At 52.1% G+C, this 25,385-nt stretch overlaps 1 protein-coding gene across 2 annotated transcripts in view; it reads left to right on the top strand.

Annotated features, from left to right (window-relative positions):
• LOC125644837 (aryl hydrocarbon receptor-like) overlaps positions 1–20,578 on the top strand; it is a 146,430-nt gene extending 125,852 nt beyond the window's left edge. The window contains exons 8-11 of one of the 2 annotated variants that reach the window (XM_048869403.2): positions 2,227–2,336; positions 4,570–4,711; positions 8,524–10,249; positions 12,412–20,578. In XM_048869403.2, the coding sequence (XP_048725360.2) occupies positions 2,227–2,336; positions 4,570–4,711; positions 8,524–10,249; positions 12,412–12,567 (2,134 nt within the window). In that variant the 3' untranslated portion in view covers positions 12,568–20,578. The remainder of the gene's footprint in view (positions 1–2,226; positions 2,337–4,569; positions 4,712–8,523; positions 10,250–12,411) is intronic. The other variant, XM_075118164.1, reaches the window with a different exon arrangement.
• The last annotated feature ends 4,807 nt before the right edge of the window (positions 20,579–25,385 follow it).

Genomic DNA, 25,385 nt, shown 5'->3' with positions numbered 1-25,385 from the left:
ATCCAAATGACTGTTGAAGATTTTCAGTTACTGGGAACACAATTTTTGGTAAATGAAAAGTATTGTTAACCAGGTCAGCAACATTTTTGATTAAACACAATTGGATGGGTGGAGAAATTAAAAAAATAGTTAAATAAAAAGGGAGGGGGTCCATTTAGAATCCTTCAGCATGGAAACAACATTTTCATTTTCAAAACCTTTCCAAAACTAGTAGTTCATTTTTCAGCTAACTGTAGTAGTCAATATCCTTGCTTATGGAAGTGAAAGATTGGTCCCATGGGTTAGAGTCAGGCACAGATAGCAAGTGGCTGGCTAGGCTTCTCTGCAGACTTCTGCCAGTGCACCCTAACCTGGACCTGCAGCACAAGTTCTTGAAGCAGGAATCAGCAGTTGTGTGGGGATTATGGCCCACATCCTCAAAGATATTTTGGTGTCTAGTGCTCATTGAAATCAGTGAGACGTAGGTGCCTAAATACACTTGAGGACATAGGCCTATGTGATTTGGCCCTTCATCCACCCTGGCTTGAGATAAGACCTATCCCCCAATTTATGTCACTCGTGACTGAAGTACTAGCTGGATCAAAACTGTCCTGTGTCAGTGGTTCTGAACCAGGGGTCCAAATACCCCTGGGGATATGCAGAAGTCTACTTATCTAGATATTTGCCTAGTTTTACAACAGGCTACATAAAAAGCACTAGTGAAGTCAGTACAAACTAAAATTTCATACAGGCAATGACTTGTTTATACTGTTCTATACACTGAAATGTAAGTACAGTATTTATATTCCAATCAATTCATTTTATAATTATATGGTAAAAATGAGAAAGGACGCACTTTGTCAGTAACAGCATGCTGTGACACTTTTGTATTTTTATGTCTAATTTTGTAAGCAAGTAGTTTTTAAGAGAGGGGGTATGCAAGGTAAATCAGACTCCTGAAAGGGGTACAGTAGTCTGGAAAGGTTGAGAGCCACTGTCCTATGTAAAGGCTACAGCCAGCCTTTGCTTCCATTGACAGTATTTGAACAGCCATTGGCATTCCAGGCCGCCTCAGCCTTGCTGTGTCTGTTTTGTTCCCGTTGTGCTACTCTTTAAAAGAAGAACATCCTGCTTCTGGTCTCTGCCCTGTCACACTCTTCACAGCCCCGAGGAGCTGTGTACTCTGTTAGCCTCTGGCTGCTCATAATTCAGATTTTTTTTTTTAATTAATCCTTGTGTGGGGAACCCTCCCTGGGCACAGGGACCATGCAAAGCCCTAATTTAAATGGTTAAATGCTGCTTAGGCTTCCTGGGACCTTCTGCACGGGGGTGAATTCCAGCCAGTTTCCTGAAATCTTGCTCCTTCTTAGTCTGTTGGGGTCCATTCCACTCTTTACAAAGCTTCCCACTTTAACGGTACTGCCCCAGGTAACACAGTTAGCTGAGGAGGCCTAGCTAGGCCTCTCTTTGAAGGGGTTCAGAGGGCAGGAGGGGACTCGGGGTTGGGGCACGGGAGGGGGTTTGGGGTGCAGGCTCCAGGTGGCACTTACCTCAGGTGGCTCCTGGAAGTGGCAGCTTGTCCCCCCTCTGGATCCTAGGCAGAGGCGCGGCGAGGCGGCTCTGTGCACTGCCCTGTCTACAGGCACTGCCCCTGCAGCTCCCATTGGTCACGGTTCCCGGGCAATGGGAGCTGTGGAGCCAGCACTTGGGGCAAGGGCAGCACACGGAACCCCCTGGCCATCCCTGCTATTAGGAGCCAGAGGGGGTCATGCCGCTGCTTCCGGGAGCTGCGCGGAGTCAGGCAGGGAGCCTGCCTTAGCCCTGCTGTGCCACCGACCGGACTTTTAACAGCCCGGTCAGCAGTGCTGACCGGAAACGCCAGGGTCCCTTTTCGACTGGGTGTTCCGGTCAAAAACCGGACGCCTGGTAACCCTACTCTCTGCTCTGGTGCACGGGTGGGGTAGTACAGGGCAGGGCGCGGAGGAAAGCCATTCTTCACCCACCCGCTCCAGGGGGGGAGGGAGCAATGCTGCTATCTCCTGTGTGCCCAGATCCAGGGTCTGGGTGATCCTGTCAGGGGGCTCTTACTGACCGCCTGCCCCGCGGATGAGGCGATGTCTCCATTGCAGAACTGTAAATAAGCTGGGAATGGAGTGTTGCTAGAAGCCTTTTCCCCTAGCAGCTGGATTGTTGAGGGCCAGGCTGCTGACCTCTCTGTAATCGTGGTGCTCTGCTCTTCTACCTCAGAGGGAAGGTCGTGCTGGGCTATACGGAGGCAGAGCTGCGGGTGCGTGGTACCGGGTACCAGTTCATCCACGCCGCTGATATGCTGTACTGTGCTGAGAATCACGTCCGAAGTAAGACTGTTAAAAATCTGCAGGTTTGGATAGTTAATCTGAATGCAGTGTGAGTGACAGTCCAGAGACACAGCTGGAGGTGTCTTTGGAGGGAGATGGTAGAAAAGTGTGGAGCCTTCTAGGGCTCTGACAATGTTATCGAAAAGATCTGCTGTAGGCATTATTTGGGGGACGTTGTCTGGCCTATGTTATACTGGGGGGGGTCAGAGTAGATGATGGCAATGGTCCCTGGGCATGCTGACCTAGAACAAGCTGGCCAGGGTCAGCTGTCCAGCCAACAAGCCTCTGTCTGTGCTGTGTTGTGCATTATACAAAAGTCTGGCTCTGGTGTGCTGGAGGGATTCTGTCTAACTTAGCCAGAACTCCTGTCAGGGGCTCCACAGCAGCACATGCTCTGCCACCTGCAGATGCTGCCCCCTCCACCTGGCCCTTTCAGGGATCGCCCTGGCAGCACCACAGCAAGTAACCCTCTTAGCCCTGTCCATCCCTCCTGCATCCCTGTGCAAGGCTGTGGGCACCCTGGCTGGCTAACCAGTCCTAAGGGCTTCAGGAGAACAGAAATTAGGTAGATTCCCCTTTAAATTCCATTCCTGGCACCAGCTGCTGTAGTCACATGGGAGCAATCTCCACGGGAGCACCATCTGCAAAGCCCTGTTACTTGGGCTAGGTACAGAAAGAACTGGTGGGAGATAACATCCAGGAGTGCAGGCCATGTCTCCGCCTTCCCTTCTTGTAGAGGTTTTCAGCAAACCCTCCCTTTCAAACAGACTGCAAGGGGGGATGCACTGGGGCTACTGCGGTGCTGCACAGTGCCACCAAGGCTCTGGCGAACACGACTGCTGGGTTACTCTTTGACTCATGGGGCAGGAGCAGAGGGGAGCGGTGCCTGGATCCTTCCTTGTCCCCTTGTGAATCCACACAGGGCTGGGCCCAGTGTGGCCCAGGAACTTCTCCATTGCACACGATGGGTTAGGGGTTTCTACAGATAATTCTCTGCCCATCGGCAGGACCTGACCCTGTGAGGTGCTCAGAAGGGCATTGAGGGTGCTTGGCACCTGCTCAGCCCTTTGTAGGGTAAGAGCTGGCATGAGGAGCTCCAGCGTATGCTGGTGCTCAGGGTTCACCCTCCCACATGGAGTGGAGAGCATCTCTATTTCCCCAGCCCAGTGGTGCTGGAACCCTAGGTCACAGCCAAATGTCCCACGTCGGGAGGGCAAGCAATACGATCTGGCTTTCGTAAAGGCATGAGCAATGCCTGATTAATTACTGAATGAAGCATTTCTGAAGGGATGGTGTTGGTGTTAAGGATTGTGAATCTGTTGGACAGATCATGGCTTTGCCTCCTGTTTGTCTGATTAGGAGCCTATGGGGCGATCCACAAACTGAATCGCAGCGATGTTGGACACAATTGCTGCTTCGGGTTCCTGACCCTAAAGCCAGCTTGGTTCAGTTATTTCACCCAGCATCACTAAGTGACTTGAGCCCCTTTCAGTGGTCCTTTCTTGGTGCAACATGTCATACTCACGCTACAGGTGATGGATCTGACCCAAAACACATTGCATGTAACAGAAAGGGAGCCAAGTAAAAAACCCCACACACAGTTTAGCCATAGAAAAAAAGGGGATTCTGTAAAAGCAGCCATATAGAGTTAATTGTTGTTTAAATGGCCTCATTAAACAAGACACAGTTAGTGTGACCCTTATCTGCCCCTGCTGTCAGGTCCCAGCCCCGCTCACATGGGCATTCTAATTTGGGTTGGGGGGAGAGGTAAAATTACCTCTGGGTCTTGTCTGACGTAACCTCTGAAATGGCTATCTTTTTTCTAACATGGCTTTTATAAAGAGCATGGGCCAGATGTTCAGCTGGTGTAAATCAGAAATGCCCATTTACTCCAGCAGAGGATCGGCCCTACCCCTTTATAGGGATAACTGTTCTGCCCCCCTCCCTTCCTAGATAACTTAACACCACAATGTCGGCAAATAAACGAACACATATGCAAATATTACTAGCATACGTGTCATGAATGAGAAAAATGAAGAATTGTCCTTGAGTGGCATTTGACCAGATTGGATGGGCACAGCTGAGACAGTCTGTATCGAAGGGCTCATGTGCTCCAGGGCGCTTTGGTCTTGCAGAAATAGCAGTACCTTGTGACACCAAGGCTCTGCATCCCTGGATCCATCTCTGCAGATCAGGTGTCGCTCACTGCATTGTCTTGGCATCTCTTTTCCAGTGATGAAAACGGGCGAGAGCGGCCTGACTGTGTTCCGTCTCCTGACAAAAGAAAATCGCTGGAAGTGGGTCCAGGCCAATGCTAGACTAGTCTACAAGAATGGCAAACCCGATTACATCATTGCCACGCAAAGGCCGCTTGTGTAAGTGCCGGGGTACGGGCCTGGAGTGGGTCTAGCCTCTGGAACCCAGGAGAGGTTGTCAGTCTCTTAGTTTCATTTAGTAAGGAAGCTCTGACAGAGTAGGGTAGGTCACTTGCTTCATCTTCCTAGTACGCTGTCTTGCTTGTTGCTTCTCTCAGAAGGAGCAGCATGGATCCCAACTGGGCACTGACTATAATGAAAACAATGTAATAATAATGCCTTGCTCTTATCTGCAAAAAGAAAAGGAGTACTTGTGGCACCTTGGAGACTAACCAATTTATTTGAGCATAAGCTTTCGTGAGCTACAGCTCACTTCATCGGATACATACTGTGTGTATAAAATGTCTTCTGTACTTTCCACAGTATGCATCCGATGAAGTGAGCTGTAGCTCACGAAAGCTTATGCTCAAATAAATTGGTTAGTCTCTAAGGTGCCACAAGTACTCCTTTTCTTTTTGCAAATACAAACTAACATGGCTGTTACTCTGAAACTTGCTCTTATCTAGCACTCTTCATCAGTAGATCTCAAAGTGCTTTACAAAAGGCACTATCATTATCTCCACTTTACAGATAGGGAAACCAAGGCATAGAGCAGTGAGGTGACTTGCCCAATGTCACCCAGCAGAACCAGGAATAGAAACCAGCTCTCCTAAATTCCAGTCCCGAGCTTGAGCCACTAGGCCATGAAATATACAAATTCTTTGAAACTCTCCCGTTGCTTGGGATGGCATCCAGGGACAAAAACCACTGTATTATTCTAAAGAACGAGAAAATATTCTGGGTTTGATTCTGATTTCACACCACCTTACATTGGTATACTGGCTAGAGTGGGGAACTTGTGGTTTACTGCCGTGTTGGAACAGAATCGGGCCGTTGTAAGCCTGGGCTCTGAAATTCAACAGTCCCCTCTGGCCTTCGCTAGGGCTACCTCATCCCTTCTCTGGCCGCTTACTTATGGCAAGAGATGATCGCATACCCCTGCATCTTTCTCAACCCTCACACACTGGAATGAGGAACATCACACTTTTTTATTGAACACATGGTTTTTGTTTTAAAAAAAAAAATACACTCATGCAAATAGCCAGAAACTTCTTATATGGACATACAACATGATCCTGTGTACTACAAGCATACTGCAGATGCTAAGGTGGGAATTATGAAAGCTTGTGTCTTTTAGAGGCTGGTCTTCAGTGATAGCTGTTCTACCTTTAACCAGGAATGTCACAGGTTTTGCTAGAGCAAAATGTTAAAGACACTTAAAATAATGCAATAAAACAATAAATAATCTTAGGGTTAACCCGTCCTTTAGGATTACCCTCTGAACTGTGGAGTTAGCTGACCCGACCCGGGGGAGGGGCGTTGCAACTCCAGCTTTCAGGAACCAAGTTTGCAGCTGTGATGGTGTTCGCTCACAGCGCCTCCTGCTGACTGTCCCAGGGATTAGCTCTGCTAGCCAGTGCACCCTCTTCTGGCGGCGTCACACCACCATCACCTTGCTCTAGGACCCACGTCACTCCCATGGCGTCCTCTTCACGCCACCAACCTCCAGCCATCTCATGCTCTATTCTCCCCCTTTCCGGAGGAATTGCAGTCTGCTGTCTGGCCACTTCCCTCAGTGGCAACTGAAACCAGTTGTCTGGCCACTTCCTCTGTGGCAGGTGGGGGGACCCTGGCCCTCTCACTACTCCAGGTCCCAGCTCAGGGACCCTGTAGATGGCCACCACTTGCTGCGTCCCCTCTGACTCCTCCATTCATTTCCCTGGGCCACTTCCCTGCAGCCTCCAGCACCCTCTTCAAGCTTGCCTCAGGGCCCCAGCCTGTGAATCCTGCAGCCAACCAGGCACCATCTTTAGCTCCACCCTGCTCTGTCCAGGATACTAGTTCCCTTCTGTCCCACACTGTCTTCTCTCATCAAGCTCCAGTCAGCTTCTGAACTTGCTCTGCCCTGCAGCTCTTCTCATATGGGCCTGCCCAACCCTGATTGGCTGCTCCTCGCAACCCCTTTCCTATTGGCTGCTTTTCATGCAGCCATCTGATTAACCCCTAACAGTCCAGTGTGGGACAGTCACCCCATCACAGCAGCTCACAGAAAAGGGGCATGGGTGGCTCCATGCAGGGAACTGCATGGGGCTTTACCCCTTGCTGCAGGGAAGAGCTCAGACAGGGGAATCACCTTCCCAGTGGAGCAAATTTGCCTGCGTGCTACCTCCTTGCAGCTGTGGATGGTTTCCCCAAAGCTGTGCTGGGAATGCGCCTCCCCCTGGGTGAGCCTGCAGTGCGAGCCCCTGGAAAAGCCTGGCCAGCCCAGCTCCAGGACAGGCAGCTCCAGGCCCAGCTGCTTGGGAAAGTAGGTGACTTGGGAGCAGCTCAGAGGTGTGATGCAATTACTTCGCTGCCCCTTCCTTGGCCCAGGGGCAACACGGACACCTGGAGGAGTGTAAGACATGGTGTTGTCAAGCACCAAGCCATGCAGCTCACAACCAGGAAAACTTGCCAAGCAGCTGAACTGATACTTTGTGATGGTGGCATGGGGCTGTGGGAGAGCCTTAAAAATTGGGGCCAGATGCAGGATGTTCCACACAATGTGGCACACTTGAGCCGCATTATGCAACAGGCCAGTTATTAAGACAAGCCAACGATACTCTCTGCGGCTGATCCTGGAAACCTTTTCTCCTGCAAATAGTCCTGACACTTGTGTGTGGTCTCCAACTTCTCTGGAATTTCTCCCGTGCATGGGAACTACCTGCAGGAGTGAGAACGTCTCCCTTCACCCCCTATCTCCCCTTCAGCAGTCATGAAAACACCACAAACACAACTTCAGAGGGTTTTCCCTCAGACTTTGCTTTGATCACGGGCTGCATTTTAGGGAGGTATATGCTTGAACCCACATCAATGAACTCCCTGGCAAAAGTCCCATTGACTTCAATAGCACAAGATTGTGACAGATACCCGGATATCACTTATATCATCAGCTGGGCATATGTGAGCTTGCTGTTGATGCACAATCCCTAGCCTAGAACATCCCTCTACCATCTGGGAATATCCCTCAGCGAGACCTTACCTGCACGCAAAACAGCTGATAAATGCTATTGGGTTTTTTTTTTCAAGTCTTGGTTAGTGTCATTCTTCATTCTGTCCGGAGTTTCTGTTTTGTCCAGGATGCAATATGAACCCGGTGCAGCTACTTGACTTCGTACATGCACCAGAGAACCCTACACAACTCCCCTGTTTTAAGAACCCTATGTTAGTTCTGCATCAGATTCCAAAATTAAAATCAAGGTTTTCCAGGAGCATAGGAATGGCCTGACTGGGTCAGACCAATGGTCCATCTAGTCCAGTATTCTGTCTCCAACAGTGGCCAGCACCAGCTGCTTCAGAAGAAGAAACTTTGGAGGAGGCAGTGATGGAGAACTTTGGCAGGCTGGATTTTGTTACTCCTTGCAACATAATTATCAGCAATGGGGTGCTGGTGTGTGTTTAATGGAAAGTTGATTTTGAACTACATTCCTTTCTCTTGGCAATGTTAAAATCCAGTTTTGTACGAGTGCAGCCTTCTGAAAGGGTTGTATGTGAGGAAGACTTCAGACTATTTAATATCTCCTTTACCTTCTGTGCACTGAGGTCACTTGCCTCAGTTCCCCTCCCTCACCCCACATAGAAGGTGCAAGCTTCCAAAAAAGATCTTTGATACCAGTGTTGATTATGTGAGCACTAGGGGGAATCAGCAAGGCGATATTAACCTCTGTGGTGAGTCATTCTAGGTCTCCTTGTGGGTATGTGTCCATAACCAATCTTGTCTTTGTTCTGTGCAGAGATGAAGAAGGAGGGGAGCACCTTCGGAAGCGTTCTATGCATCTTCCTTTTACCTTTGCTACAGGAGAGGCACTATTATATCAAACGCCCTACCCACTTCCTGGCTTCCCTGACCCTTTCAACAGCAAAGGGAAAAACAACAGATCCAAAAAGAATTCTCACGGTAAAGGGGGAAGGTCCCAGAAGGACAGTGTAGACCCAAACTCTCTTCTGGGAGCCATGATGAGGCAAGATGAGGCTGTTCATGTCTCCCATCTGGCTTCTACTCCCAAACATTCCTTCAGCAGCAATCTCTTCAGCCACCTGGGAGAATCTGGTTTATTTGGGACTGGAGGAGACAACTGGAATGCAGTTGCTAATCCATTGTCCTTTGGGGAAAATAGTCCCAAGCAGGAGCTGACTGACTTGAGGCAAGGGGACCCACTGTTGACCACGCTGGATTCTCTCTCGATTAGCAGTGATGAAAACTGTTCAAATAATGAGCTGTTTAATGCTTTGGAGGGTCTGGGGCTGAATGCTGAGGATCTGGAGCTCTTGCTGTTGGATGAAAGGATGGTGAGGGTAGAAACGGACCTAGATTATATTCCTTCTCTGAACGATCTATTAACAAACAATGAAATCCTCTCCTATATTCATGGTTCACTTGTAAACAAATGTGAGGATGAGCTCACTGGGGAGCAGCAGGCCTGTTCCTTGTCAGACCCAGGCCAGAATCCAAGCAAAGATGCAGTGGTGTATCCATCTCAGATGCCAGAGAAAGGATCCCAGTGCTCACACCAGTCCCTGCCACAAAACCAGCAATCGCTGATCTTGCATCTCCCTCAGCAAATGCAGCAGCACATTGTGACCCAAAACCAGCAGAGCAGCCAGCCGTGGGAGCAGCTGTTGCCCTCAGTTCTCAGTCAGCCAACGCCCCTGCTGATGAAGCAGGCTGATGAGGATAAGCAGCAGTCTAGCAGTCTACAGTGGAGGCCACCAGCAGGAACAGCTGAGCTCGGGCTGTCTCAGTTTGTACAGTCACCTCTTGGTAATCAGCAGCAGAGTCCACAATGGGTCAGACCTCATGGATCAAACCATCTCCATCAATCCATAGAAATCCCTTACAAACATCAGCAACATGGGCAGCAGCTGGAGAGCAGCCTCCACTCAGTGCAGGGAGCACATCAACCATTCCTGCAGCAAAGCCAGCCCTGCATCCAACAAAACCAGATCCAGGCGCGCACAGAGCCACAGCTGAAACAAAAACCCAACCAGCACTTGTTAGTGAACGGCCTGTGCAGCCATGCCTCCTCCAACCAGCCAACCCTAGGGAGTAACACGTGGCAGGGCTATAGCTACAGGCCTGAAAGTCAGCCACCCAGGGGCCTCCCAGCACAGACCAATATCTATGGTGTCGAGCAGGAGCTGAGCTCCCAGCTCCGCCCATCTCAGATGCCAAACACGGGAGTGTCCACCATTCATTTTTACCTGAACAGGCTGTCCAACATGGAGATAGGAGATAGAGAAGCATCCCAAGAAGAGATGACTCTGTGTTCGGGTTTTCTCCCCCCTTCCTCATATCAGGTCATTTCTCCAAAGCAGCTGACCCCTGTTCCTTCAGTGTCCCAGTACCTGTGTCCAAATTCAGCCTTGGAACACTTTGTGAATATCCATGGACAACGGGATGCCTCCATGCACTCCTACAGCACACACACATCATTGTCACACCAGGATAATGTCCGTAAGGTGAGCAGCTCTTTTACATTGAGCTAAAGATTTCCTGAATCTGTTACATGTTTCAGTGCCTCATCTAGTGCCGATCTTATTAATTCGGGGACTAACTCTCCTCCCATTTACACCATTGTAAATCAGGAGCAACTCCCCTGGAGTCCATTGACTTACACCAACGTCAAGCAGACATCAGAGGAGGACCTGCCCCATTGGCCAAGCCTTTTGAAAAGTGACTAATGGGGTGAGGTGTCCCATGTTTCGGATGTCCCACCGGAGGTACCTGAAAGGGGCCCACTGTTCAGAGGGTGGGAGTTCAGCAGTGTCTAACAGTTGGGCCCCTTTAAGGAGTCTCAAGATGGGCACCTGAAATCACTAGCCCTTTTTGAAACTCTAGGCTTCTCCTTTAGTCTGCCAATACACACACATTAAGTTAGCCTGCCAGAGTGTCCTAGTGAATTGTGGTGAAAAATAGGCCTTTGTTAACCCTTTCTCCTATGATGAATTAAAGAACAAAAGAATGGAGAACATGCTGCATGGATTCCTGTCCTTAACAGGTGAACACTCCTGGCTCAAACTTCCTTAGGGATCATGGCACACAGTGTGTGACAAAATCCTCACCTCTGTATTTATGGACAGAAATGCCGAAAGAGTGACTGTTGCAATATGCCCATTGTTATTGCTCTTGCAAAACAAAGGTGAAGGATTGATTTTTGCAGCAAAGATGTCAAAGTGCCTTTAGAACAAAGCCTTCTATAGGCCAGTTATCTGACAGTGCTACTCACATGTAATATCTAGGCGCTTCACGCTCTTACGTGTAAGTCATCTCATGTGCCCCCTTAAGGCAAGGCAACGCTGTTATCCCTGTTTTACAAACTGAAGCACAGAGAGACTAAAATGGCTTCCGCAGGGTCACACCGCAAGCCTTGGGAGAGCAGCGAGTAAAGCCGGGTCTCCCATGTCCCAGGCAAGCCCCCTGCCCACCTTCCTCTCCCGTAGTCAGCCTGTGCCGCAGCTCTTCGGCTGCAACTGAGTGGGGCACAAGACAGTTTGGAGAGGGGGATGCTGTGCAGAAGTGTCCTTCGCACTGTATGTAGCCTCACCCCCACCCCCGTGAGGCTGTTATCCTCCTTGTACAGATCGGGGTGCAACCAGAAATGTCCTAAAGAGGGGTATGTCTTTACCGAACCCCCCCCCTCCTTCTGGAGCGGGCCCGGCAGAGGAGGAGATGGGGGAGGCCGCGGGAGGAGATGGCAGCCTGGGGTTCTGGGAAGCAGTGCAGAGGTGGCTCGGGTTAGAGGGGGCTCAGCCCCCACCCAATCTATCTCTGCCTCTGGGGCACAAACCTGAGCACCAGGCACAGTGCTTAAAGTGACAAGGATCATGGCGGGGAGGGGTCGCAGCCCCAGAAACCACTTTGCATCCCTGGTTCAATCTTACAGCCTTTTAGTAGAGCTGCTGTGCTGCTTCCTCATCAACCCAGGCTCCACTCTGCCTCTTGCCACCCAGCTCCACTCACTGCCTCCCCATTGGTGAGCCATTTGGGAGCTGAGAGCCAATCAGGTTCTGAACAGCTCTCTCCCCTGCCCCAGCAGTGGGCAAGGGTAGGGCACAACTCTGCCAATGGAGAAGCAGTAACTAGAGCTGGGTGGTGTGGGGCAGAGCCCCTCCCCTACATGAGTGGTGGAGAGGTGGTTAGGCTAGCAAATGGCATTTCGACCCGTCCTGGGCTGTGGCTCCATCTTATGCTTCTTTCCTATGTTCAAGGACTGGCCCTTGGTGAGAGAGAAGCCAAGACGGGCCAGGACTGGGGCCAAGAATGGATTCTCCTTGTTGCACCCCAGTGAGGCACAGGGACAGGAAATGACTTACCCCAGGTCACACAAGAAGTCTGTAGCAGACCAAGGAATTCCTAGACTCATTGATTCCTAGATTCCAAGGCCGGAAGGGACCATTGTGACCATCTCATCTGACCTTCTAGATAGCCCAGGGCAGAGAACTGCCCCAAAATAATCTCTAGAGCAGATCTTTTAGAAATTGAATCTGTCTCTCCCGGGTCCCAGATGACACTTTCCCCACTGGCCCATCCTTCCTATCAGTAAAGCTTACATCTTTACCTTCAGTGTTTAAAACATTAAATCCTCCAGAACCCCTAACGTTTTCTCTCTGTCCTCCCTCAGCCCGAAAATGATTGTGTTTTGACCAACGCTAATGTGGGATACCCCAGAGACTGCCTCCTGCCCATCAGAAACCCTGCTTCCTCAGATGAGCTGCATTCCTGCACAGAACTGCTTCCAAATCATTCTAATCCCTCCAGCAGTGGCTTTTATCTTTAAGAGTGGGCAATTAGATTGGCCAAACCAGGATTATTCAGACCATATGGAGAAATGGTTGTGTTTTAAGTTATGGAAAACAAGCAGCCATTTTTTTTCTGGCTATTTTTGTCTTGTCTTTCCTTTTATTTTTTTTATCAACCTCACATGATAGTGATTTTGACAGACAGGGCTTGGCCCTGAGTGAGAAGGAACTTCACGTGGTAGAGTTTAATTTTCACAAAGATATTACCGATCTGAGCATTTATGTTCCATCTACAAATGTGTAGTAGGGAAACAACTTTTAATTCTTCACAACCCCTCTGAAATGCATTTATAAAAATAGCCCGGGCTTGAGCTATGTACACAAAGTCTCATATGTCCGATTATCTTGGAATGGCTGAGAGTTTTTTGTGTTCTTTGCTTCATCAGTTGAGAGTTTCCAAATGTCAGGGCCCTATCTGTTTTCCTTTCATGTTTCCCTGGTAGGGGTATTGATTGCAGAAAGGCAGAGACATCCAGCTACAAAGGAAAATCAGCTTGGAAATATCTTGATCTAGCCTCATATCTTTCTTCTGTAGCAGTCTTTTAAATTGAATACAGAACTATATTTTAACATCAACAAAGACTACCCTGTTGAAGATGTGACATTGACATAAATCTTGCACTTTGATGAAAAGAGTTCTCTATTGCACTACACTCATTTTTAGTTCTACTGTTACTTAAGATTGTTGGGTTGGGGGGAGGGGGGGGGTTTAAACACATTTTACCGGTCTCTACAATTTAGGACATTTTTGTTTCTGTCGTTGAGCTCAGAGGTTCAACAGTGTAGAAGCCGCACCACTGTAAAAGCCGCACCACTGTAAAAAAGGCAAGATGTAGAATTTCACTAACTGTGCACAGATTGTAATTAATCTCTTCCTGCTGGGTTTGCCAAAGCTTTTTGATTTGTTACAGTTTGCTTTTCCAAAAAAAACCACATTTCCCTAATGACATGGTTGACCATGAAACCAATTGCATTCATCAGCAAGTTACCACCGTGAATGAATACATGAGCTGCTGCTTTTCCAAACATCGCTATAAAGTCACATTCCACTAAGTCTGCAAACAACTGACCTATATTCTCATATTACATGGGTCCTTTCACAGTCAGGCTTCAACATCCATAAGAGACATTGTCATTAACTAATTCCACAGATTAGAGCGTTAGGTATTTGTAGTAAATATCACTGATTGTCATTTTGTTGTCTTCTGTATGATATGCCCAAATTGGTTGGTTTTGATTCTCAGAGTACCTAGCATGTATTCTGTCTGAAAGTTGATCTAAACCACCAAGATTATTCAAAACCACAGGAGCTCATGTGTAGGTACTTAACTATAAAAAATTAGGAGCAGACTGGCATATAAGCCATATGTTGTATCTGTGCCTAAAAAGATTGCAAATAAAGTAGAGGACTTGACTAGTTCAGAGGAAGAGTCAGATTACTGTACAGAGAAGTTTGCAATATGATAAAGAAAATAAGTATAATGATACTTAATTTTAAATGCTTAACATAGTGATATTTTCCCACAAAAGAAGTACAACCCATACATATGTATATAATGTGAGCCCACAGATATATTTTTAGGCTACTCTAGCAGAGAAAAACATATCTTCCCAAGGTATTCAAGTAACATCCTTTGGAATGAGAAAAATAAGAGTGTTCAAAGGATCAGAAATTCTTCTTCGAGTGCTTGTTCACGTTCATTCCACATTAGGTGTGTGCGTGCCGCGTGCATGAGTGTTGGAAACTTTTTCCCTTAGCGGCTCCCAGCGGGGCTCCCCGAGTGGCACCACTGTGCCGTGCATATATACCCCTGCCGGCCCGACCCCCTCCAGTTCCTTCTTACTATCCATGGCTGCGTTGGAACAACCTCTCTCTCTCTCTCTCTCTCGTAGAAGAGCAGTCCCTTAGCCTTCAGTTAGTTAGTTAACATACCTTTATTGTGGACACTTAAGTGATCAGGTGCTTGGAGGCTTCCAGCACCCACCCCAGGCCGCAGGCCCACGGCTTCAAAGCTTGCACCACACGCCGCAAACCTATGCCAGTTAGTGACCCCCACGATTTGTGTCTACGTTGCCTGGGGGATGGACATCAAACTGAATGGTGTAGGCATTTAAGCCAAGAAGGAAAGAAAGAGACTTCTGTTTAAAGCAGCTGTTGATGGAGGCTGCATTGCAGCCACTGGGCCCGGAGCGCCCAACACCAGCTCAGGCTTCCTTGGTGTGTAGTGCCCTGGAACCGTTGGGAGACCCGGCACCTGCTAAGCACCGTAAACTGTCAGCCCCAGAGCGCCAGGCTAGGCCTTAGCACCGCTCAGCCTGCCCCGTGCGGCCCCCAGAGCAGCCGAAAGGAAGGCGCAGTCGTTCCCCTCACAGGAGGCTGGTGCTTCCCAAGGCCCCGAGCGCTGATAAGAGCAGGAAGGTCGCAGTACCGGCGCCAACACCAGCGGTCCCGGCAGCGCAAGCCCCCCCGAGCCCAGACCTAAGTGAGCTCAGTGCAGACAATGGGCTCAAGGGCATAACAGATCAGTCCTCCAGGCCGGGCACCTTTGAGGCTGCAAAGGACCTCATCAGGCTGTCGGCGGCGAGCCCCTTCCCGTATGGGGAGAACCCTCCAGCACCCATGCCTCGGGTGCCGTCGAGGGGTAAGCCGGCAATGATGTGCCGCTCGAGGACACCGTCCCAGCACTGCTCCCGGAGTTGGCCCCGGTCGAGCTCTGACTCCACGGACTCACAGTTGCCAGCGGTCCAGAAGGAGGTCGCAGCACCGGGAGTGGGTCGACGCAAGGAAGCACCAGAAAGGGCACACCGCTCTCTGGCACCACCCAGAAACCAGCACTGGGAGGAGTTGAGATGGCCCTCGCCAGAGGACTCTCACAGACGGTCCTAGTCCAGGGAACACCAGCACCAGTCCTGGTCCAGATTCTGGTCCTGGTCTTGGGGATACCGGTACTGCTCCCGCTCAGCCAGGAGCCGCTCATTCTCCTGTCGGAGCAGATCGTTGGCACCACCGTGGCCTTCACAATCGGCGTCGCCGTAGTCCGGCACCGACACCGGCCGCTATAGGTACCTGCACCGGGCCCCAGACAGCAGGGACCCTCAGGTGGGCTGGCAACCCACACCATTGACCCTTCTGGACGCCCGGGCCTATCAGGAGCACCAAGGGGCCCCATCCAGGGCAAGTTACTTGGTGCAGCAGTCCTGGTGCCCGCACCGACGCCAGACGGTGCCGGAGGCTACAGTATCGAGGCCCCCAGCATCCCCCCAGGATAAACCGGAGAGACCAGCACCGAGTCCGGTGCCGTCCCATGGATTCCCGCCCCAGCCTGAGCCGGAGGCCCCTCCCACGGGAGAAGGGGAGCAGGAGGACCAACCAGAGGGGGTCGAGCAGCAACTAACCTCCTCGTCATCCCCGGATGAGGCGGTGGTGGGTACAGATATGTCCAGTCCTCCACCGATAGACCATAGAGCCCACCAGGAGTTGCTGCGCAGGCTCACCCAGAACTTGGGGTTCCAGGCCAAGGAGACGGTTGAGCAGGAGGACCCCATGGTGGACATTTTGAACCCCGAAGGTCCATCCAGAATAGTGCTCCTGCTCATTAAGACCATTCAGTCCAAGTATAAGACCATATAGCAGACCCCAGCCTCCAGTGCTCCAATGGCTACAGGAGTGGAGCGTAAATACTTTGCCCCATCTAAGGGCTATGAGTTCCTGTTCTGCCACCCAAGTCCATGCTCCCTAGTGGTCTCAGCGGTAAACGAAAGGGAGAGCCATGGACAGCAGGCCCCGGACCCTAAGGCCAAGGAGGCAAAATGCCTGGACCTTTTTGGCAGAAAGGTGTACTTATCTGGGGGCCTTCAGTTGAGGATTGCAAACCATCAGGCCATCCTCAACCAGCACAATTTCAACTACTGGGCAGCAGTGGGGAAGTTGAAGGACAACCTCCCATAAAGTTCCCAACAGGAGTTCACGTCCCTGGTGGACGAGGGCAAGGCAGTAGCCAAGACCTCTCTCCAGGCCTCCTTGGATTCGGCTGACTCAGTGGCTAGAACAATCGCGTCAGGGGTGGTCATGGGGTGCTCACTGTGGCTCCAGGAGTCAGGCCTGCTGCCCGAGGTCCAGAATACACTCCAGGACCTCCCCTTTGAGGGGTCCGGGCTCTTCTCGAACCAGATAGACATGAGGCTGCACAGCCTTAAGGACTCGCGAGCTATGCTTAAGTCACTGGGTATGCACGCCCTGGCGACCCAGAGGAAGCCCTTTCAGCTGCAGCCTCCCCCTCAACGCCAGTACCAGGCTCGCCATAGGCATGAGCCTTACCATAGGCGAGGCAGGGATAACAGGAGATGGTGCAACAACAGTAACAATAATGTGCCGGGCCAGAACCAAGGCCAGCACAAACCCCAGCCGGGCACTAAGCCAGGCTTTTGCAGGTGCGCTCAAGGACAGTGTACCGGACCAGACATAGAACCATAGATTATCAGAGTCGGAAGGGACCTCAGGAGATCATCTAGCCCAACCCCCTGCTCAAAGCAGGACCAATCCCCATTTTTTTTGCCCCAGATCCCTAAATGGCCCCCTCAAGGATTGAACTCACAACCCTGGGTTTAACAGGCCAATGCTTGAACCGCCTGTCCCGTTTCTCCCATACATGGTCCACCATTACATCAGACCATTGGGTCTTACGCACGGCGCGGAACGGGTACTCGATGCAGTTTGCCTCCCTCCCCCCTCCTCCCATCCCCCTTCCCCGTCCCTCTTCAGGGACCCCTCTCACAAACATCTCCTAGAGAAGGAAGTCCACTCGCTGCTAGAGGCGGGGGCGGTAGAGGCGGTGCCGCACAGCCTGAGGGGAAAGGGATTCTACTCCCGGTACTTCCTCATTCCCCAAGGCCAAAGGGGGCCTTCTCCGCATCCTAGACCTGCGCAGGCTCAACAATTTCCTGGTCAAGGCCCGGTTCCGCGTGATCTCTCTGGGCACCATCATCCCTTCCCTGGATCCGGGGGACTGGTATGCTGCCCTTGACTTGAAGGATGCGTACTTTCATATCGCCATTCACCCAGCACATCAGTGGTTCCTACACTTCACTGTGGGCCAAGAACATTACCAGTTTGCGGTTCTCCTGTTCGGTCTAGCCACGGCCCCACTGGTGTTCATGAAGTGCATGGCGGTGGTGGCAGCCTTCTTATGGAGGCAGAGAATCTGGGTGTACCAGTACCTCGACGACTGGCTCCTGGCAGGCCGACCCGAGGTGGAAGTGCGAGGCCAAGTGGAGGTGGCCCTGAGATTGTTCCACAAGCTGGGGCTCCTGGTCAGCGTCCCCAAGTACACGCTCGTACCCACACAGAAAGTGGAATTAATAGGGGTGGTTCTGGACGCAGGCCAGGGCAAGCCTTCCAGTGTCCCAATTCCAGGCTATCCAGCAAACGATGGCCTCCCTGCACCAGTTTCCAACGACAAAGGCCAGGTGCTGCCTGCGGCTGCTCGGTTACATGGTGGCATGCACGCACGTGGTCAGGCATGCCAGACTGAGACTCAGGACTCTGCAGATGTGGCTTGCTCAGGTGTACCGCCCAGGCAGGGACCCCCTGGACTTGGTAGTGACAGCCCCAAGGGACTTGCTGGACTCCCTGCTGTGGTGGCAGTCCCAGCCTGTGGTTTGCAAAAGCATCCCCTTTGCCGCCCCACAACCAGACCTGATGCTAGTGGTGGACACATCAGACCACGGATGGAGGGCCCACCTGGGGGGACCTCATGATGCAAGTGTTGTGGTCCGGAGCAGAGCGGTCGCTCCATATCAATGTGAAGGAGCTCAGGTCGGTTCATCTCACCTGCCAGACCTTTCATGCCACTCTGAGTGGTCACAGCATGATAGTTCTGACAGACAATACTACAGCCACGTTTTATATAAATAAACAGGGTGTGGCTCGTTCCTCGCCACTCTGTCGCGAGATTCTCCTCCTCTGCGACCTCTGCATAGCCCATGCAATTCACCTCAAGGCGTCGTATCTCCCAGGGGTACAAAACAAGCTGGTGGACTCCCTCAGCAGGTCGTACCGCATGCACGAGTGGATGCTCAGGGCAGAAGTCATGCTTTCGCTCTTCCGCAGGTGGGGGTTTCCCCGGGTAGACCTGTTTGCCACCAGGGCCAACGCCCAGTGCTCACAGTTCTGTTTGTTCCAGGGCCACAGCCTGGGCTCACTTGCAGACGCGTTTGTGATCCTGTGGAGAGGGGACTTGATGTATGCCTTCCCCCCACTCCACTTGGTGCACAAGGCCCTACTCAAGGTGCGCAGGGACAAGGCGGCGGTGATGCTCATTGCCCCAGCCTGGACCTGCCAGCACTGGTACACATCGCTCCTAGAGCTGTCGGTGGAGGCCCTAGTAGTCCTGCCCCTACACCGGGACCTCATTGCACAGGACGGCGGGTGGCTTCTCCACTCCAGCCTACAGTCACTGTACCTGATGGCGTGGAAGCTCTGTGGCTAAACATCCTGGCAAGCCAGTGCTCCCTTCCCGTGCAGCAGATTCTGCTTGGCAGTAGAAAGCCCTCTACCAGGGCGACCTATATGGCCAAGTGGAAAAAGTTCTCCTGTTGGTGTGAACCATGACAGATGCGGCCGTGCCAGGTCCAGTGCAGGCCAGCCTGGAGTACCTCCTGCACTTCAAGCAGCAAGGGCTAGCCCCATCCTCACACAGAGTACACCTGGCCAGCCATCTCCGCCTTCCATTCGGGGTTCTCAGGGGACTCAGTGTTTTCCCACCCAGTGGTGGGACAGTTCCTTAAAGGGTTGGAGAGGGTGTTTCCATACTCCCCGCCCCCGTCCCTCCATGGAACCTTAACCTGGTCCTCTCTAAACTCATGGGACCCCCTTTCAGGCCCCTTGCTTCCTGTTCTCTCCTCCACCTTTCCTGGTTGCCATTACCTCGGCCAGAAGGGCGTCCCTCACCTCTGAGCCCTCACCTCTGAGCCACCGTATACAGTATTTCACAAGGACAAGGTGTAGCTCCGGCCACACCCCAAGTTCCTCCCTAAGGTGGTCTCCCAATTCCATTTGGGCCAGTACATTTGTCTGCCGATGTTCTTCCCAAAACCCCATACAGACCTGAGTCACTGCAGCCTGCACACTCTGGATGTGCGTCGAGCGCTGGCGTTCTATTTGGAGCGCACCAAGCCCTTTCGCAAATCCACGCAGCTGTTTGTGGCTGTAGCCAAGAGAATGAAAGGCCTCCCAGTGTCAGCGCAGCGGATTTCGTTTTGGATTACAAGCTGCATCCGGGCATGCTATGAGTTCGCAGGTGTTCCGGCCCCGGCGGTCATGGCCCACTCAACCAGGGTGCAAGTGACTTCCACAGTGTTCCTGGCACAGGTCCCAATCCAGGAAATCTGCAGAGCAGCCACCTAGTTCTTGGTGCACACCTTCACGACCCACGGGTCAACCAGCAGACCAGAGAGGACACAGTGGTTGGCAGAGCGGTCCTCCAAGCAGTTGTTCCATGACTCCTACCCTCCTCCAGAGGTAAGCTTGTGATTCACCTAATGTGGAACGGACGTGAACAAGCACTCGAAGAAGAAAAAAATGGTTACTTGCTTTCTCCTGTTGTTCTTCGAGATGTGTTGTTCACGTCCATTCCACCACCCACCCTCCTACCCCTCTGTCGGAGTCGCCAGCAAGAAGGAACTGGAGGGGGTCAGGCTGGTAGGGGTATATGTGCATGGTGCAGTGGCGCCGCTCAGGGGGGCCCCGCCGGCCCAATGGGAGCCGCTAAGGGAAAAAGTTTCCGACACTCGTGCACACGCACACCTAATGTGGAATGGACTTGAACAACACATCTCGAAGAACAACAGTTACGAGAAAGTAAGTAACCGTTTTTTATGGCCACCTGTTGTCAGAAACCTAACATAAAATAACATCCTTTCTGTGTGATCAGCCTTGGTTTTGCATTAACGTTACATTCTTTTTATTTCAATAAATGGTTTTGGGTCTTAGCACTTCTGTGATTCCCTTCCTTGATGTCTGCTCTTGTTATTTATTATAAACAACCACAGTGAAGTTCAACTTTCACTTCTTGTCCTTTGTGTCATTAGAGCCCTGATCCTGTAGCCACACCATTCCACACATGATGAGGGGTTGATTTTTTTTCCTTTAAACATTACCAGTGTAATTTTATCATTGGCTTCAATAGGAGCAGAGGAAATACCTGTGTATGGGTGAAGACTTGTAAAGAAATTTGTCCACTGGATTTGACTTGAAATGTCAGATCACTGTAGTGCAAGACACTGTACAAACACAGTGAGAGAATACTTGCCTCAGAGGACTTCCACAGACTAAATAGACAAGGGTTGGGAGAGGAATGGAGAAGTGATTCACCCTAGGTCATAGATCAGGTCAATGGGACAGTTGTAAATAGAACCCATATCTTCTGGTTCCCAGGCTGACACCCTATCTGCTAGGCCACACTGCTTCAGGAATTGCTACCCGCAAAATTGGTCTGGCGTGTCAGGCTGCTAAGTCATTATAAACACTTCTTCCCCACACCAGTGTTTAAATTATCTCTTGTTTATTGCTGATTAAAATCTGAGTATCAGCAGCTCAGACCTCACAGGCAACCCTCCAATAGCAAACTAGTATGTGTACATAAAGGAGGAAAAACAACCATCCACACTAAGCTTAGAAATAGGATGTCAGGGGCTTGATTTCTTTTTAAACCCAGCCTACAGTTGTGCACAGGAGAAATTAATTGCTGGAGCAAATGGGGGTCAGCAGACATCTAATTACTAGAGCTGATCAGGAATCTTCTTCCAAAACAATTAATCTTGTTTTGCTCTCAATCACTTTTGCTTGGCAAAAGAAATATGTGACAAGAGCGGGCCAGATGACTACAAGAGAGTAACAGAAGGCAGATATATTAGCCCAAGGTTAAGTAGGTCCCTTTTCCCTGGGTAAGGTAACAGGGAAGGTTTTTTTTTTTCTCTCCAGCCCTCGTACCCCCCGGCGCGTACTTCAGGAGGTGAAGGCCGCCTTGACCCCCGCTGCTCGGGCTTATGTTAACCGAGTCTTGCGCAAGGGTGCACCCCGCCCATCCTCTACCCCAGGCCCGCCGGACCTTTCCATTGGGCCCCTACCCTGCCGATCCTAACAAACCCCTCACCCTTTCACTGCAAGCCGGCTACATGAACTGCAGCCGGTCAGTTTTCAAATCGCACCATGGAATTATTTATACACACTCACGCTTCACACCCTTCACCGGGGTCAAATCTAGGGCCTCAATCTCCGCATACACGGAGGAGAGGCCAAGTCCTGCTACCCCGGGGGTCTCTCCTCTAAAGCCTGCCTCAACGGTCGCCTCGGGGTTCGCGGGGGGTTGGGGTAGTATCCGGGCAGAAGGAGCTTCCTCAGGGGTCTCGGAGGGGAGGGTCTCTCGTGGAGGGGAGATTCTGCCCTCCAATGCCAGTCTGTCTTCCCCTCCCGACACCAGCAGATGGATCTCACTCATGGCTGTAGCAGAAGGCTCAATATCAATGCTTCCCTTCCTGGTCTTCCGGGGGGCTTCCACATCGGATGGGTGCAGCGGAGCTCGAGCCTTCCGCTTGCCTCGCTTCCCCTGGACTAGGGTCCAGCCCTCCATAGCGTCGTCTGGGGGTTGGTTAGCAGGGGTCATGTCGGGGGACGGAGGCGATGGTTCGGGGGGGGTGATGGTGAGGCAGCATGAGGGGTGGGGGGTTATCCTTGGGGCGGGCGCTCTCCTATACCCGGTAATATCTTGGCCACACCCTTCTCCATAGGCTCTGCCGGGTTGGTAATAGCAAGGGTGGGACTCCCTTGCTCGCCTGGGTGTTGTAGGGAAGGTGTTTCTTGGGCCCGGACGGAAGCAGCGGCGAGTCGAGTAGGAGGAGGGTTGGTTTCAGGTGCCGGGCGGCCAGGGGCGTCGGCAACGACGGGGCCAATGTCCTGCCGGGTCTCGAGTGCCCCTCCCCCCTGGGCCAAAGGGCAGTTTCTGCAGACATGCCCCGCTGAGCGGCAGAGGTAGCACCAGGCCTCTCTGGTGGAATAAAAGACCCGATAGCGGGCTCCTTGGTAAGGGACTAGGAAGGACCCCTTGAGCGCCTCTCCGTCACACGCCGCCGCCGGCGGTAGAAGCTGCACTTTCCGGCGGAACGAAAGGACGTGACGGAGGATGGGGTCCTTGCAGCCCAATGGGAGAGGGCTGATGACAGAGACAAGTTTCCCCAGGGTGGAGAGAGCAGGTAACAGGGCAACACTGGGTAAGAAGGGAGGAAGGGAGGTGAGGATGAGGTGAACACCCAGATCTTCTAGCGGCTCTAGGGGGACAAACACCCCCACCACCAGGCCCCTCTCCACCGCCTCCTGGGCGGCAGCCTCCGAAGCTAAGAAAAAAACGACCTTCCCATACATCTTGGAGGCCGCCACAATAGCCGTGGGTCCTACCACCTTCGCCAGCGCCTGCACGTATGTCTCCACATGGTGCGAGGCGGGCACCAGGAGACAACGGACACCGTGCCTCCTGGTTAAGGCGGGGAAAGGGCCCCGGCCGCTGGTGATGGTAGCGGAGGCGGGGGGGGCGGGGCGGCAGGCAGGGGGGAGCCCGTCACGGCCCAGGCATACGTTCTGGGGGCCGGGGGAGGGACAATCACAGAGCTGGTGGAGGGAAACGCAGGGAGGGGCGCCACGGTCAGTGACGAGGCCACAGCGGTGGGGGCAGCCCCTGCCATGGAGGGCCTAGTGGTTTTAGCGGGGCCCTTTCCTTTCTTCCCGCCCTGGCCCTTCCGGCCAGCTGGGGGGATTTCCTAGAATCTGGGGGGGGCGGTGGGCGCAGCAGCAGCAGCAATCACCCCGGTGCCTCCTGCTGCCGGTGCCCCAGCAGGGGGTGGCAAGTATCTTAACAATAGTGGGGGGGGGGAACCTTGGGGGTTGGGCAGGGGGAGAGGTGGGGGAGGGACAACTGATTTTGTTAAAGGGGCCTCGCCCCTCTCATTCCCCGCCATTGTGAGCAGGGAGAGATGGGGAGACACCGGAAGGAGGAGGAGGGAGGGGGAAGCAGAGTAACCGCTCCTCCCTGCTGGGCTGCAGGCGGGGGGGGGGAATGCTGAAGGGGTTGGACTGGGGGGGGAAACAAAATCGGGGCAAGCTGTGGGATAAGCAATCTGGGGGAGGGGGTGGTGTGCAGACCCATGCACGTTTGTCCAAAGAGTCTCGTTTGGTTGGCTGTTATGTCCGGTCCGAAAGGCAAAGTTCAAAGCGAACAGCTGGATCCGAAGGGAAATGGCAGGTTGCCAGCAGGGACGGATGGCGGGGGGCCGTAACAGTTGTAGTAATGGTGGGGGGGGTGGGCACCGATGGATCGGGGGGGGCTCCACACCACACCCCCTGTGCCACCACAAACGCAAGTAAACCGCAGTCAAACTCCCCCCCACAAGAGTATAATTCTGAAAAATACTCAGTCTTACAGCCCCCTTCACGATGATTTGTAGCTTCCCTAGGTTATTTCTCCTGTCTTCTGAAATCTTCTTCTCCAGCTGTGTTGGCTATGTTCCAAGGCTTCCGGCATGCTGAGAATGTTGTAAAGATAAGAAGTAAAATCCGAGCTGCCAGCAAAACGGCTGGGTCTGGGGGTTTCCACTCCCCTCTCCGGATAGCAAAATCGGCAATCTTCGCCCCCCTCCTCCAGGGGGCTCAGCTGAGGCAAATAGCTGCGCCTGAAAGCAGGTGTGTGTGTGTGGGGGGGGGGGTGCTGGCAGCAAGCTGGAGGCTGACCAGCACGTAAATGGCAAAAAGAAAAAAATAACAAAAAATCAAACTAAAACAAAAAGCGTCTGGCCCGGTCGGAGGGGGGAACTAAGGCAGATTCAAAAAGTAAGAAAAATCCAGGCCAGGGGGCTTTAGAAAAGAATAGAAAGCAGATAGCTGAGGAGCAAGCAAAGGACATTCCGTTTCCCAACAGGGAAGGTTTTTTTTTTTTTTTTTTTGAAACAGAAAAGAAATTTATTGGTAACACAAAATTACCAAAGGAAACAAAACAACTATGCAACAAAACAACGCAAACAGAAGGTATAACACAGCAGCTTTCAGGAGGAAGAAGTGTTCAGGCTAGCCTGGGCCCAGAGTGGGGGGGCTTCCTCGACACTCGTGGTCTTCCACCCTCCTGAGTTACCTGGTGGCCTAGAGCGGGGGGGGCTTCCTCAACACTCGTGGTCTTCCACCCCCTTGAGTTACCTAGTGCCGCACCCAGTGTCACCGATACTCCCTCTCCTGAGAGTGCCCGGTAAGATGGACACGGCTGCAGGGTGGGTGGTTTAGGGGTGGGGGGGGGTAGACACCCATGTATTATAGGACCCCTCCTAGATGACAGGAATGATGGTATCCACAGCAGCAACGGCTGGGGCTGGCATCTCTAGCTCTTCCCCTCAATCAAAGGGTCAGATGGAGGGAACCGGACGGGGTCACCGAGCACAGAACCCCGCCCACCGCTCCTCGAAAGCGTCAAGGGAGTCGGTGGACGCCACCCAGAGGAACTCCGCCCGGATACATGAATGTACTGAGGATCGGAAGAAGGCCCCACAATCGCAGGACGTTTCATGGGCCAACCTCCTCTCTCTGGTTTTATAAATTACTGTTTTAGCCAAGGCTAGGAGGAGGTTGACCAGGAGATCCCACGACTTTGTGGGGCCACGGATGGGAAGTGTATAGATAAAAAGGTGAGGGGAGAAATGAAGCCAGAAGTGAAATAGAATATTTGTGAGGAGCCGGAAAAGGGGCTGCAATCTGGCACACTCT

This window comes from Caretta caretta, chromosome 11 (genome assembly GCF_965140235.1).
Source record: "Caretta caretta isolate rCarCar2 chromosome 11, rCarCar1.hap1, whole genome shotgun sequence".
NCBI lineage: Eukaryota > Metazoa > Chordata > Testudines > Cheloniidae > Caretta > Caretta caretta.
Note: the sequence above shows the minus strand (reverse complement) of the source record. Positions and strands in the feature narration are given on the sequence as shown.